Source organism: Paramisgurnus dabryanus, chromosome 1 (assembly GCF_030506205.2).
Source record: "Paramisgurnus dabryanus chromosome 1, PD_genome_1.1, whole genome shotgun sequence".
Lineage (NCBI taxonomy): Eukaryota > Metazoa > Chordata > Actinopteri > Cypriniformes > Cobitidae > Paramisgurnus > Paramisgurnus dabryanus.
The window spans coordinates 29,268,524-29,282,982 of NC_133337.1; the positions used below are offsets into that span (position 1 = coordinate 29,268,524).

The following is a 14,459-nucleotide window of genomic DNA, read 5'->3' on the forward strand; positions in this document are numbered from 1 at the left end:
AAGGGTCTTATCTAGCGAAACGATAGTCATTTTCGGCAAAAAAATAATAAATATGCACTTTTAAACCACAACTTCTCGTCTTGCACTAGCCGTGTGACGCAACAGTGGGAGCTTACGTATTGCGTAATGATGTTGAAAGGTCACGCGTTACATATGTAAAACGCACATTTGCCGACCATTTTAAACAATAAAGTCAAAGTCAAAGTATCTTTATTTGTCTCCCTAGGGAGAAATTTGGTTTGGAGATAAGGGAATTGCTACAGAAAAAGACACAACACAAACACAAAGATAAAAACAGATAAAAATACAAAAAAGTACATAAAACGTTAGGGCTACACAAGTAGCTGTGCAAATTTGCAATCCACTGTTCCTTAAAAACAAAATAAAAGACATATATTAGTATCATTTCACATACAACAATGCGGAGCGGTCCTCTTTCTCCACACATGTAAACACTGGGGTGGTAGTTTCGCATACGTCATGCGTGACCTTTCGACGTGATTACGCAATACGTAAGGTCACGCTGGCGCCTCACACGGCTAGTGCAAAATGAGAAGTTGTGGTTTAAAAGTGCATTTTTTTTGCCGAAAATGACTATCGTTTCGCTAGATAAGACCCTTATGCCACATTTGTGATCGTTTAGAGCCCTTTGAAGATGCGTTGAAACTGCAATTTTAAAGTGCATTGAAACTGTGAACTTTTGAGGTCCAATAAAGTCTTTAAAATAAAATAAAAAATAGTTTGTTTTCCACAAAAAAACAACAACTTTATTTCTTGTCAACTGAACAAAGAAAGGCTTGGATGACATGGGGGTGAGTAAATTATCAGGATTACTTATATGAAAGTGGAGTATTACTTTAAATTAATGATTTATAATTTGAGCGTTCATGTTGAATTTCGTACGATTTTCAACAAACGTAAAGGTAAGTACGTAAAGTAACCTGTAATTTATTGTTTCTGACAAAGATTGTAGTAGATTGACAAAAGTTTTGCCGCTTCAAACTGGAAAGCAGACCCAGAAAATACATTTTATGCTATATTTATATCATCATGGTCAAAAAATAGTCCCTAGCTATCGCTGGGGCAGTACCCTTTCAAAAATACACATTTGTACCTAAAGAGTTCATATTTGTACCCCAGAGCTACATATTGGTACCAACAAGTCCACATTAGTACTTTAACATAACATATTGGTACCAAATGTGTAAACTCTTAAAAAAATAACCCAGCATTGGGTCAAAAATGGATGATCCCAACCCCTTGGGTTGTTATTTAACCTATTGTTTTACCCAAAAATGCTGAGTTGTTTTAACCATTTAATTGATGGGTCATTTTCTGGGTTAAATTAAGCCTAACATCTGAGCTAGTTAAAAAGTTAAAAATAACTTTTTTAGAGTGTACACATTGCAAATAACCCAGAAGGTTTAGTGTGTAATGGTACATATTAGGACCTCTTTAAAGGGTACTGCCCGGGTGGGGACCATTTCTTCTGAACAGTGTACAGTACAAGAAAGAATCTGATATAGCTTGGTTATCACGCTGTTGACAGGAAACTACACATTCGCCGTAAATGGCAAAGAGATTGATCACATTAAATATCTCAGATCTAACTCTTCATTTGTTTCATGAAAAGCCGCATTCCAAGAGTGAGTATTCTGTAAAATCAGATTTATTTTTACAAAGTATTATGGCTGCCAAACTATAAATTCACAGTGAATCACAGGCAATTATAGATCCCGTTTAAGTGGGCTTTAAGTCTCTGTCTTTCATCACAACACCCAAATCTCTTATTGGCTCCACTTATCCGCGGCTCAGCAATAAAAATAGGCCTCATTCCTAATATTCCTGATTTACCAAATAAAACAATCACCATACGTGAACATACAACAGCATCACATCCTTAGTCCCCTCCATGGCTGAAATACCCTATAATTGCATAGCCCTACAACATTGGCTTATGAATCAAACCGAGACCTTTGCTAGGAAAGGCATTTAAAAATCTGACTTTAAAGACATCAACAAGTATTGAAGCAAGCGCATGCCTGTAGCATAAGGTACAAACTGTGCAAACAACCATACATTTGAACTGAAATTCACAGTATTCGCACTCTTAGGTCATGATCTACTTCCTACACATTTATGTTTTTTTCATCACAAACTGTGCACGGTGTAGAAATATTTGCCCCCGAGATGATTGACAGCCACCCCAGCTTCCTCTTCTTCTCCATGCGTGACGAAACGTCTCGTCTTTTAAGTGCGAAAGCGTGACATTCTCATTTCCCTAAAGTGTTCTGTGTTTTAACACGGTGGATAATTAAGCAAGAGGGGGGAGTGGCCCTGATGGGCATTATAAACGGTGTGCCATCACTGCTCACCGTTCAACCCCCTCCCTTCTCAAAGTCACCATCAGAGGAATTATTAAAGATAAAAAGGTGCTGTGAATAAAGATCCTCCCCTGACAGATATTATCATTACAACATTTTATCAAAAAGTGCAAACTAGTTTTTTATCTATCCAGCAGCACCACCGCCACCATCCATCACTCTTTCCCTGGGTATTTTAGCATGGAGAGAAAAGGAGAACGAGAAAGAGATGGAGGGAGCAAAAAAGCTAGACTGAGCTCTGTCAATTGGAGTGAGTGCACAACTAAGTCTGGCTTCACTACAAAGGTTAGCAGATCTGACTGTCAATACTGTCAGAGGAATGGAGTCTTAGGGATGGGAGGGAGCAAAGGAGGTGGAGACACGGAGGTTAGGTGGTGGGGGAGGCAGGAGGGTTTGCTTTGAGAGAAAGAGATACTTTGATATTTCGGAATGTTAGAAGGGTGAATGTGGAGAACTGGAGGTTGGGGATCTAATTACCGGGCCATAATTGGGGGCTAGGGAATAGGTTGCCGTCCTCTCAACTCGCTGCAGATCAATTATGTTAAGAGAACATCTGTAAGTAGAACTTAATGAGGTCCATTAGAGCAACATGCGCTGCCTTCCCTAACGGTGCTTGTCAGCTTCTTGGATGAGTTGGAGTGCGCTGCTAACTAGGGACCTGGTGAAGGTGCTTAAATAGGCGAGGAGACGTGCGGGCCGGCTCAGGTCTGTTTTTGCTTTGCTGCCAGGGAGGGAACGAGACTGTGAGAGAAGAAACAGCCGTTGTGGGGAGAAGGAGGGGAATCTTTTAAAGCGGGAGAGAGACAGAGCGCGCGGGGAAGGAGTTGCGCTGAGACGGGCTGTGCGTTAGTACCCAGACGCCTGGAACTTGAAAAGGAAAGGGAACGGCTGTGTTTCAGCGACTCGTCTTACGTGGCAACTTTTCCTCGGTACAGTATCTTTCAATCAGATTTTCAAGAAAAAAAAATGAAGCTTTTCAAGAGCAAACAGGGAATGGTGTTTTTCTTCAAATTAAGGTTAAGATCTCTGGATAATTGTCAACTACTTGTTTTTAAATATTTAAAGGAGCAGGCTTAGACTGGCTTGTGTGTCTATTGTATCCTGGGTGAGCATTACTCTCCCTGTACATTAGAAGCGGAGGTTTAAAACTGGGATTAAGTTGAAGCTTCCGTGAAATGAATGGTCGCTGGAGATGCTAAAAGGAGGCTTAAACCAGAGGATAAGAGTGCAAAGGAAATATCTTTTTAGTCCAATCCTCTCCGAAAAGATTTTCCCAGTGAAGCCCGGTAATTAAACTCCGCTTTCATTTCGACCGCAATGAAACGACGTTTACTCGCGCGCGCAATGCGTCCGTCGGATGAAGTGGGGTGGTCGTCTGCCGGATATCTCTCTGGTTGCTGACGTTGTAGTGCACCTCTGTATGTGTGTGTGTGTGTGTGTGTGTGTGTGTGTGTGCGCGGGAGAGAGGGAGAGAGGAAAGAGAGAGAGAGGCAAAATAATAATAAGCAGCTCTTCATTCCAACGATGTCCGTGCGCAGCGGCATCCAGCGCGCTTGCAGCTGGTCCATTTTGCGCATAGCGCATCACGTAACTCTCCAGCTCATCACCCCCAATAATTCAGATATCTTCGGTGAATAATTGACGTGATAATGCTGGAGATGAGGTGGTGGCAGGAGGGAAGAGAAGAAGAAGGGGTTAGCGTCCCCTACTCTCTCACTCTCTCTCCCTTTTACGCAGCTTAAAGCGTCTCCACCGCAAATTGCATGATTACCAAGATAGCCCGCTTTGAAATAATTCAATCCATGACAAAACCTAATTACTGGCAGGTAATACCCTGTCAGCTTTAATGCATCTCATCACTCATAATGGAAGCGAGGAGCGTTTTATGACCCATCTCATTACCCGCTGTATTTTAGGCAGAGAGTGATTGGCGTGGGGACGCAATCTTACCACTGAGAAACTCTGTTACCAGTTCCAGTCTCCCTATATTCTCAACTGAGTAAATTCCGAACTACAAATGACCACTTTGGGCCATGAAAGAAAATAAAGTGTGTCTGTGTTTCTGTGTGTTTGGGAAAGGGAGGGTGGATGGCACCTAAGGCATATGATTCATCCTCAGCAACATAAGCATCAAACAGCGCTAATTAGAGCGAACAGGTGTAACCAATGGGCAATAGCTGCAGAAGAACACAGGGTAAAAGATGTGCACTATATCTGAAATAATAAAAATAAGCACAGTGTACAAATAAGTTCAGTGCACTGTTTGTCCAGAATTGCATGCATTTGACGTTGCAGGTGCACAGTCACATGAAGCATGCACTTTAATGATTAATAAAGAAAAAATGCTTTATTGTGTGGCCTGGGGTACCCTACTTTGACTTGATTTAGACCTATGTGTAAATAACTAAAACATTAAAGCAAGGTGAATGTTGCAATGCCAGATATAAGACTGATATGTAAGGTGCGAGCAATGGTTTTGCTTTTACACGTTAAGATAGTAGCATGCTTCCTGCATTCTTTTATTCCTTTAATTGTGTTGTTATTTATTATTATTATTATTATTGTCTATTTGTTAATGAAATCTCTATTACTGTAAATTATTGGTGTGATCCAACAGTAATTATATTTGTTCATCTTAAATTATCACTGCTTTTCAAACCTATTCTTAAAGGCATAATATACATTTTATTTAAGATGCCCTACAGTATAAACAACTTATTTGCCTTTTATTATGGCATTTGATTGATGCGCTATGTTGATTTTTTACCTGGCGACTTCAAAAATTAAAAACTGATCTGCAACTAAACTTATTATACACTTCGTACATTTCAAAATCTATTCTAATAAAATGTCTGGATTATGAACACATGCATGTGTATGCTGTACATAAACCGTGGTTAAATTCATTAATTACATCCTGTGAATCAATCGTTTGCGCATGTGTTGAATGTGTTATTCTATATCACCACGAAAATGTTGCCTAGTGCTTAAACAAAGAGAGAGAGAGAGAGAGAGAGAAAGAGAGAGAGAGAGAGAGTCAAAAACGTGTAGGAGAGCTCAGTGAGGTGAGCATTAAGTTTGTCTTGAGGTGCGCGCGCCCGGGTGCTCGCGCTCTGTTACTTCGGCTGACGGTAATAACTGAATGACCTTTTCCTCCTCGTGTAATGTCTCACTGGTGAGGGATTGGGTTTGAAGATAATAAAGCTAGGCTTCACTATTCCTCGTTCCTCACTCACTGATGGGCAGGTTGTACTGAGCCCTCTCACAATACCCAATATATGACGGCTCGCGCGAGAACACCTGTAGCTTTTGGTGCGAACAACTACTCGTAGATGATCCATGTGGACCTCATTATTTTCAACCTGAAGATCACTCTTATCCGCGGTGCAGTGTCAGATTCGTGAACTTTTGCTCCGTGGAAATATTGAGTTGGAGTCTGCACGACAGTGCGCTATCCTAAGTTAACCTTCTGCATAATTTGGTCGGGAAGGTGAGTGTGTTACGCTTTCGTTGTTTTGTTTATTCACAATAAATAGTGGGCTTGCTGATCATTTGGTCTATTTCTATAAACAATGCGCTGGACTAAAGTATCACTAATTGCTTATTACAAAACAATGTCTCTGATTTAGCAATCGTTAATGCAAAACATCGTAAATTGATAACACGTATGTGTATACAAAGGCTGATTTGTATTGCTGCATTATATTAGATAAAGTGATCATGCAATGCTAAATTCAGAGCTCATTTTTAGTTTAATGCACTTTTTGACACAGCTTAAGAGGGACTGCCAAATTTGGATTGCATTTGTGCTTTGATTTTAAAACCCACAAATGTTACGGTTCTAGCAAAATGCTTGAAAAAAACACCTGCATTTCAGTACTATATGTAGTTTCTGTCCTATGCATATAACTTCGTGCCGTCTAATGTAAGAGCACCGAAACGCCTCGAATAGGCGGAACAGCGCAAGGCACGATAGGATTATAAGATTACAGCGCGCACGCGGGGGTAAAGCATATGCCTTTGTCATCCGCTGTCATTTGTTCGCCGCCACTCGCCTCTCGACGGCTGCTGCTCGATGCAATTTCATAGTCGAGCACTGTTGTGACAAACGGAGTCTTCAACAGCGCGTTGCGCGCACCGCGTCTCTCTCTTCCTCCCTCTTGTGTTTTGTTATTCGGTGTTTTCCTCGGTTTCATTCCGTTCTGAAGCGAGCTGGATTGTTACTCGTAACAAAAGCGAGCCACCGTCGCGCGCGTACAGCTGCTCACTTCACGCGCATCTTCGGCTCGCGCTTCGGTCTTGTTGCATGGTGCTGCTGGGAGCCGGAGCGGGTCAACCAATGCAGAAAAGGGAGAAAAGTTTCGGTAAGAGCCACGATTTTACCCCTCAATATCTGTGTTATTCGTGTGTGAGTTTGTGCCTGAGTATCTGAAGTGTTTCAAATGCGCACCGTGGCAGTTTAAAATTGAAATGTGGCAGCTGCGTTCATCTGAAGCGAGGGTTTAACGTACATTTTCCCAGTTCCCCTGATTGTTTAATTACGCGGTCTGAGTGGATAATTGTAAATAACGTTATTTTGGTGTGGCTCCTGCGCGTTAATGGTCCAATGTGTTAACGGCTTCATTTCGTCATTTTGCAAGCCGCCTCGAAAATTAGCCGCTCTGTAGCAAATCTTATTGGCCTTTGGCGCGCGCTACGCTGCCATGGCAACAGTAATTAAACTGATAAGAGGGTGAAATGTCAGTATCTCCGGCTCGCGCAGCTGTGATGCGCGTGAAAGGAGAAATCAAATTGGTACTTCGCGCCCTGTGTTTGCTCACCAGAAATTTCCCGACAAACAGTGCATCCCATTACTATGTGAACGTGTATTGTTAATGTAGCTTAATGTGCAAAAAGTCGTGGGTTTGATTCCTAGTGGAACAGACATAGCCTACTGATAAAATGTACAGATTGAGTCACTGCAAGCCTCTGCCAAATGCATACATGCAGGTGAACGGGACATAATGAAAGATTTGAGTGACAAGAAAAGACTAAAAATAATCCCAGGTTGTGGTTTTCTTTCCATGTGTAAAATAAATCTTTTGTTCATCAAAAAAGGCTAAATTCTTGCACAAACTCTACTACAATGTGTCCAAAGAGCATTTGGGAATACAGACTTGTTGCGAGTTTGTTCCATTGCTCTCGGTTCACGTGGGACCCGATTGCGGGCCGAGGGGAGTCGAAACTTTAACTTCTCTGGATTTGGTAATGAGAGGCGGTGACGTTGCTGCGTTAACCATGCGAGATTGGGAAGGTGCGGATGAGTGGGACAGAACAACGACTCATACCCGAGGCAATCAGCCGTGCTCTCCTCTTACAATCCAAACCGGCCAATTAAAAGCTCAACAGCTTCATCGCAATGGGACGAAGTAGGGCTCATTACTGCAAACAGTACCTGTCTGATGTGCCTCCTCGTGGTTTCGCCCCCAATCAAACCTCTCTTCTGAATTCGCTCGACAGAGGGGTCGGAGAAATCCGCGGTGGGCTAAGGAAGAATATTTATTGTAATCGTTATTATCCCTCACCTCTTTTTCATTGCATGTTCCTACGTCCTAATGAGCGTGGTCCTGAAGCAGAAAGAAGTTATTCCACAGTCTAAGCCTACGGTACTGCATCAGATATTTGCTCTAGGCTATAATTATGACCCTAGAGGGATAGGCTACCTGCTGTTCCTTTCCCTGCATTGTAATGCTCAGTTGAATTGAAACAATTTCACACCTGTCCTCAGTCTTGCTAATTGGTGCTCTGTCTTGTTTATTTTCTGTGAGAGCCAACTGCCACGCTTTTGGCGAATCATTTCTGAAAGTAATTATCGTCAAGGCCGCATGTTGGATAGATAGGGAAGAAGGAAATACTTGCATTATCACATAGGAAGAGCGGACGCCTTATGCATCTTCGATTGCAATAGTTTTGGCCAGTGTTATAAAACCAAAGTTCACGGATTGAATTTGTTAATCTCATATTCCTCTACAAATGTATTTCAGCCTGGACAGCACGTGCATGGCGGCGGCGAGCGCATTATAACTTTCCTGAGGGAGGTCTTCAATTCAGACAGAGACACTCAATTTACCACAGCTGAGAAAATTCTCAGCGACCCTCTCACTCAAAGCTCGCAATTTTTCAGCGCTTGCTCTCTCTCTCACCCCATCCAAGAGCGGCGTATACATTAGGTGGAAGCTATGGCTCTGACAGCTTCGCCTGCACAAGGTGAGAAATGGGGACTGTCGCAGTGGCAGGACAATGGGGCGGAATCGGGCGTACTTTTAATGTAGGACAAAAACTTTTGGGGACGGGACAAAGGAGAGGCTCGAGAGCTGGTGTGGGGGAGAGGGGTAGAGCTTGTGCTGCTCTGTATGGAAGGAGAATACTAATTACGGGCCTTCAGCATGAGCCCACATTGTCCCTTTTTTACCCAACAAAGCCCTTTCACTCCCTGTATAGGGCTATACAATGCCTGCTCCGGGGGCAAGCTTTCCCTCGCCCTTCTTCTAAAGAGAGGGGAGAGAGGGAATTAAAAAAGCAGGGGTTAGCTATGTTAGTTTGATATACTGTATCGATATCAATATCAGATATTTGTCAGTTTCCACACAAGTGAGCTTTACGTCAACTGGCCACTACTTTATAATTTAAAAGGCTAACATGTGATCTATTTTGTTTCGCCTGTCACCACAAAACCTGTTTCTCACCTTCCTGTACTCTTCACAGGTATACAAATGCTCTCTGTCCAGCCGGACACCAAGCCGAAGGGCTGTGCCGGCTGCAACCGGAAAATCAAGGATCGCTACCTGCTCAAGGCCCTGGACAAATACTGGCACGAAGACTGCCTCAAGTGCGCATGCTGCGACTGTAGACTCGGCGAGGTGGGATCCACTCTCTACACCAAAGCCAATCTCATCCTCTGTCGGAGGGACTACTTACGGTATAAACATTACTTACTATTTGCACTGTAATGCAATAATTTATCCTGTCTGAACCATGTACAGTCAAAAGTCGGAGTCCACATTGATCTGCGATTAGATTCTTAAATGGATAGTTTATCCAAAAATGAAATTTTGCCCTCGAGTTGTTACAAACCTGTCAACGGTTTGGTTACAAACATTGGTCAAAATATCTTCCTTTGTGTTCAGCAGATGAAAAGGGTGAGTGCATTTTAAGAATATAGGGATGATTTCAACATTTTTAGAAAGAAATGTTAGTGGGGTAAAATCAGCTTTTGCACAAACTTGTGCAAAGTGTCTCAGACATTTGGACACCACTGTACGTTTTTTACATTTTGTGCGTCAAAACATAAGTACACTTTACTCGTTGCACTTTTACATTTGAACCTGAAAAAAGCTGAATCTGTACTACATTCACAAGAGACCTCTAAGGGCCTTGCTTCAAATACCATGTCCAAACACAGCAAGTGGCACATAAAGCCATATTGCTTTTAACACTGGCTTTAATGGCTGCCCTTAACGCCCAGAGTTCTCCCATGCTGTTAGATATCCTTTGCTCTTCATAATAGAAAAGGAGCTCAAAGGAGATCTTTATGAGCCTATAAACTGCTGCCATTTCTGCGAGGTTTCAATGAATTCGCTTGTTGGATCCAATCAGCACACTGAGCCTTGATAGAAGGGCATTGTTTAGCAGGAGACCACCCTAGTTTCTGTTCAATCAGCTTACCTTTGTCCACTGATGGAAGGGTTGCCTTAGAAACCCAACCTCCCAATTTCATGTTACTCTGTATCTGTGTCACTTTGTGAGCAAACAGGCATCGCCGTTTTGAGGCTAATAGTACAGTATGTGCAGTATGTTTCATGTGGAAAATACAAACAATTCATGACCAGTGGCGACTCGTGACTTTTTTCCAAGGCCCTATTGCAGTGGATCGTCATGTCAAAATATGTCAAAAAAGGGTTTATGATAAAAGTGATGCTTGCAATTGATATTTGCTTAATCTCAGATGTAAACATTGTTTAGTGTTAAGTAAGTGTATTGCGAGATGTAAGCGCGTCTTTTATCATAAAGCCTTTTGACGCGTATGCAGCAGGCACATATTTTGACACGCGATGCACATAGGTTCCCATGACGCACCGAACACATATTTTCACATGACGAGGAGGCACCGGCCAGCACTGTTTATGACTGTATGTACTGCGCGATATTGATGTAAAACGATATGTTGTAATTTGCTAAACATATGGTATGCGGTACAATAATGCTTTAGGTTTGCAAAATCAAATATTATTTTTACTAACATCCATTTTTAACCAACATTTTTCGGGAGAAAAAAAGAAATATTCACTCTCATTTTGTCCCACCAGTCTCTAAGGGGACATGGAGCAAAAATTTAAAAAAGTTTAGTTTCGCGTGTGCACGTGAAACTATCGCGTGCACACGTGAAACTATCGCGTTTAGTTTCACGTGAGCACGCAAAACTAAACTTTACAAAATAATTCTGCACATGAAGGTTTTGCATGAGCACATGAAAGTTTCATGTGAGCACGCAAAAGTTTCACGTCAGCACATGAAACTAAACTTTAGATTTTTATTACTCCAATGTCACCTTAGGGCTCGGTACCTGCTATCTGCATAGACCCAAAACTTTGACTAAACGTAACTATCAAGTATTAAAATAATTTTGCTATTGCAAACCGTTATGGCTGCGATACGTATCACGATACATAGGTTGTGATGCAATGTGTTGTGATACTGGAAGCGATGCGATATATTGGGATATTTCTTGTTTTAGGAATATAATAGGAATGTAATTTTAGGAAAGCTGTCATTGAGAGCACATCACCATATGCAAACCTTAGCAAAAAAATTGTGGCACGCCCCTATGAAAGTACTTCCTGTCACTGTTTACGTTAAGAGTTTAGAAGAATGCTTTCTAGTGTTTGGGATGTAAACTCCAAATGAAACATTTGCCATGAATCTTGCATGATTTTATAAAAATATACTTATAAAATATATTTATAAATAAATACTCACATGTATCGGTATTCCCTTGCACCACCTACAAACCGTTGCGTATGCACATTTGCAATATTACGATAATTTCTCTATTTTTTGCTGCCCTTGTTCTTAATAACAAAAGGCCGGCAATCTGTAATTTTATGAGTAAAGCATGCACATTCATCCCTGTATCTCTGAGCCGATTAGTTAAACAGCTTCGCATGTCAACTAAAAATGAAAGTATGCGTGAGTGCGACTCTAATGCATGACTAAGGTCTACAAAGCAGAACTTTCGTTCCCTGCGAACGCATCTGACTTCACTCAGTAGTAGTTATACACACCCATGCTAGGAAACATATCTGCTTTTGCACAAATATGAAATGATATAAACGCCGAACGGGACGCTCCGGGGAGTCATGCCATCGTGAGCGCGCTAGAAGCTACAGTAGCTTTGAAATGGCACAGTTCATTTAATTTTGGCATGGGCCATGAGAGAGTCTCCATTAGGCACGGCACACAAGCAGACTTTGGGGAACGCGACTCTAAAGCATTGCCAGAGGGCCAGAGGCAGACTGAGATTACCATCTCGCAGTAAGCCTCATTGACTGTGTTTTGCTAAACTGCATCTTCATTCACGACAACACTGAGTTTGTGCCTGAAACAATAGCAGAGATGAGATAGATGGCACCAGATATGTCATTAGGAGAATCTCGCACAGCAACAGTTTGTGCAAGGTGCAACACCGACCTCAGATCAAGTTTAGTCTTCTGCATTTTTTTGTGTAACTTTTTAAAGTTTAAGACACTTGGTCACATTAGGCGCAAATATGGCACAGCACCAGTTCCTCCGAACGTAACAAAAGAAACACCAGTCTTCACATTGACAAACCAATCAATCGGCACTCCCACAAAACACTTCCAACACTTGATCCGATCGTTTCCTTATTTATTTTCTTAAGTTAGTGCACCGAGATGAGAGATAGACTTAATCCTCTCTTCTTTGTTCTATGTTGGGCTTTCTTATTCCGAGTAAATTACGTCTGGATTTATTATACAAGACTCCCCCCACCCCCACATCCACACAAAATCAATCCCGTCCTGTTTAGCAGTGTGGCATATTATTAAGGCTGACATAACCAGGGTTAATAGAAATCTTCAGGGGTCTACAACCATGAGCGATGTGATCCCACCAGCTGAGAAATAATAATCCCTGTCACAACACACACAAAAACAAATTAAATAAGGGAAAAAAAGAGAGATTTATTCCTTCCCAGACCCGTCTCCCGTAGTACAACAAATATGATGTAGGTTTTTTTCTAGTGTTTGGTCTTCGGTTGTCAGAGAACATCATTCGATTCATATTCGAGGTAATTATTGACGGAGAGCGTTATCGTGGCCGGCTCGATGCTCGTATTACGCTTAAAATATGGGTAAATGGTACCGCCTGTCATATCAACAAATGATTCCTTTGATATTGTGCGGACATCTCCATTGATGATAAAAGTAATGACTGCCGTGGCAGTGTTTATGCTGACGCGGTTACATTTCATAGCGGGGGACGATAAAGTTAAAAGGTCCGGCGACAGAGGAGACCGAGAAACGGGCAAAAACGAACCCTGTCACAGCTCGCCGAAAGTAGCCTAGGATGCAAGCACGGGGAGAGGAAATCTGTTAGGCATCGGCTAATGGAAAACTGTAAATTCTCAGGCATCCATTTTAAAGACAGCACGGGGTGACCACTTATTTATTTATCTATCTATTCATTCGTTTTTTTAATCCAACTTCAATTTTCCTCTACAGTGGTTTTACTAAGATTGTAAATGCAAGCAAACTCGGCGCCTAGTCAACATGACTGGATTTATTACCGGTATGGAAAGCTGGCTATCGGTGAAAGATAACCAACATGTAAAGCACGGTTTTGGTTTGTAATAACTTGTATTTTTCACTTTGTATATTTCACAAGCGCTTTAGAAACTTTTTCCGTGAAAAATGAATAAATTTCATGTTTTTATATTTGCATGCGTTATCTTGAGATTGTTGCGCGCCATATGTTTATCTGTCTGCAGTAGGTCCACAAAACGCAGGTAATCTTTAAAGTCGGGAATTACATTATGGAATGCGTTTATGAGATTATTTATGATATGTAAAATTAAGAAGAGGAAAGATATTTTTGAAAGATGAAAAGAGAAATGTACAATAACGATAAAAATAGTTTTAAGTATTAAAGTGGTTTACTAAGTATGCAACCAGTGAACGTCCCCTCCATAAAAAGTGAAGTTAAAGTCCCATCGTCCTTGAAAACATGCAAAAGCGTCACATTTGGGTCTGCACCGATGCGTAGTCCAAAGAGTCACCACCTAAGACGACAGAGACAAATGGTTAGGAAAACTGCAGTATGGAGACCTCTACACAAACTGTGTCCAATCAGCTCTTTTATTTTAATCTGTGTTTCAGGTGCTGTGCAGGTGCGCAGCACTCGTTTCTTTTTTGTCTTCTCAGGGATCCTGCTTACACCATCTTTGTTGTAATCACAAAGAGGTCGAAAATGTAAAACTTTAGTTTACACCCTCGGCAATAGTTCTCACATATAAACACATTTACTGTATGCTGACGTGACAGTGAATTAACCATGCTGTCTGGTAAAGGTTAGCCTGGTCTCCCCGTTGGGACAAGCGCAGTACCGTCTGCTGTAGTTTTTCATATTTGTTCCTTGCAGTGTTTTTGAAGCGGGCTGAAAGATCGAGGCCATCTCTGGTTCTAATGACCAACGCAGATGTAAGCAGTTCAGTCTGAAGGGCATGAGCGGCCATAATATCGCACGGCACATCTCTATTGTGATCTCGCACTTTCAAATCCAATTTAGAAAGTACTTGACCACATTAAAAGCAAAAGTTTAAGTGCACCAAAGATGCATTCAGAGTCTGTATACCAAGCAAGCAATAGCCTTCATTTCTCGCACAAAACTTGCGTTTATATCAGTGACGCGTGTGCGCTGTTTGCTTATAGTACAAACGTCTTTGACCAGAAAGACGAGAAAGTGACGCAACAGTTAAGGTCTAATAGAGGTTAAAGAGCGACAAGACCTTAAAGGAAAACA

At 41.7% G+C, this 14,459-nt stretch overlaps 2 protein-coding genes across 6 annotated transcripts in view; one reads left to right on the top strand and one right to left on the bottom strand.

Annotated features, from left to right (window-relative positions):
* The window catches only part of b2m (beta-2-microglobulin), a 198,797-nt gene that overhangs the window by 45,811 nt on the left and 138,527 nt on the right, over window positions 1-14,459 (bottom strand). The window lies entirely within an intron of this gene.
* lmo3 (LIM domain only 3) overlaps window positions 2,809-14,459 on the top strand; it is a 51,696-nt gene continuing 40,045 nt past the window's right edge. Inside the window, exons 1-2 of one of the 5 annotated variants that reach the window (XM_065285041.2) lie at window positions 2,809-2,939; window positions 9,129-9,342. In XM_065285041.2, the coding sequence (XP_065141113.1) occupies window positions 9,137-9,342 (206 nt within the window). In that variant the 5' untranslated portion in view covers window positions 2,809-2,939; window positions 9,129-9,136. The other 4 variants (XM_065285040.2, XM_065285039.2, XM_065285038.2 and 1 more) reach the window with 4 other exon arrangements.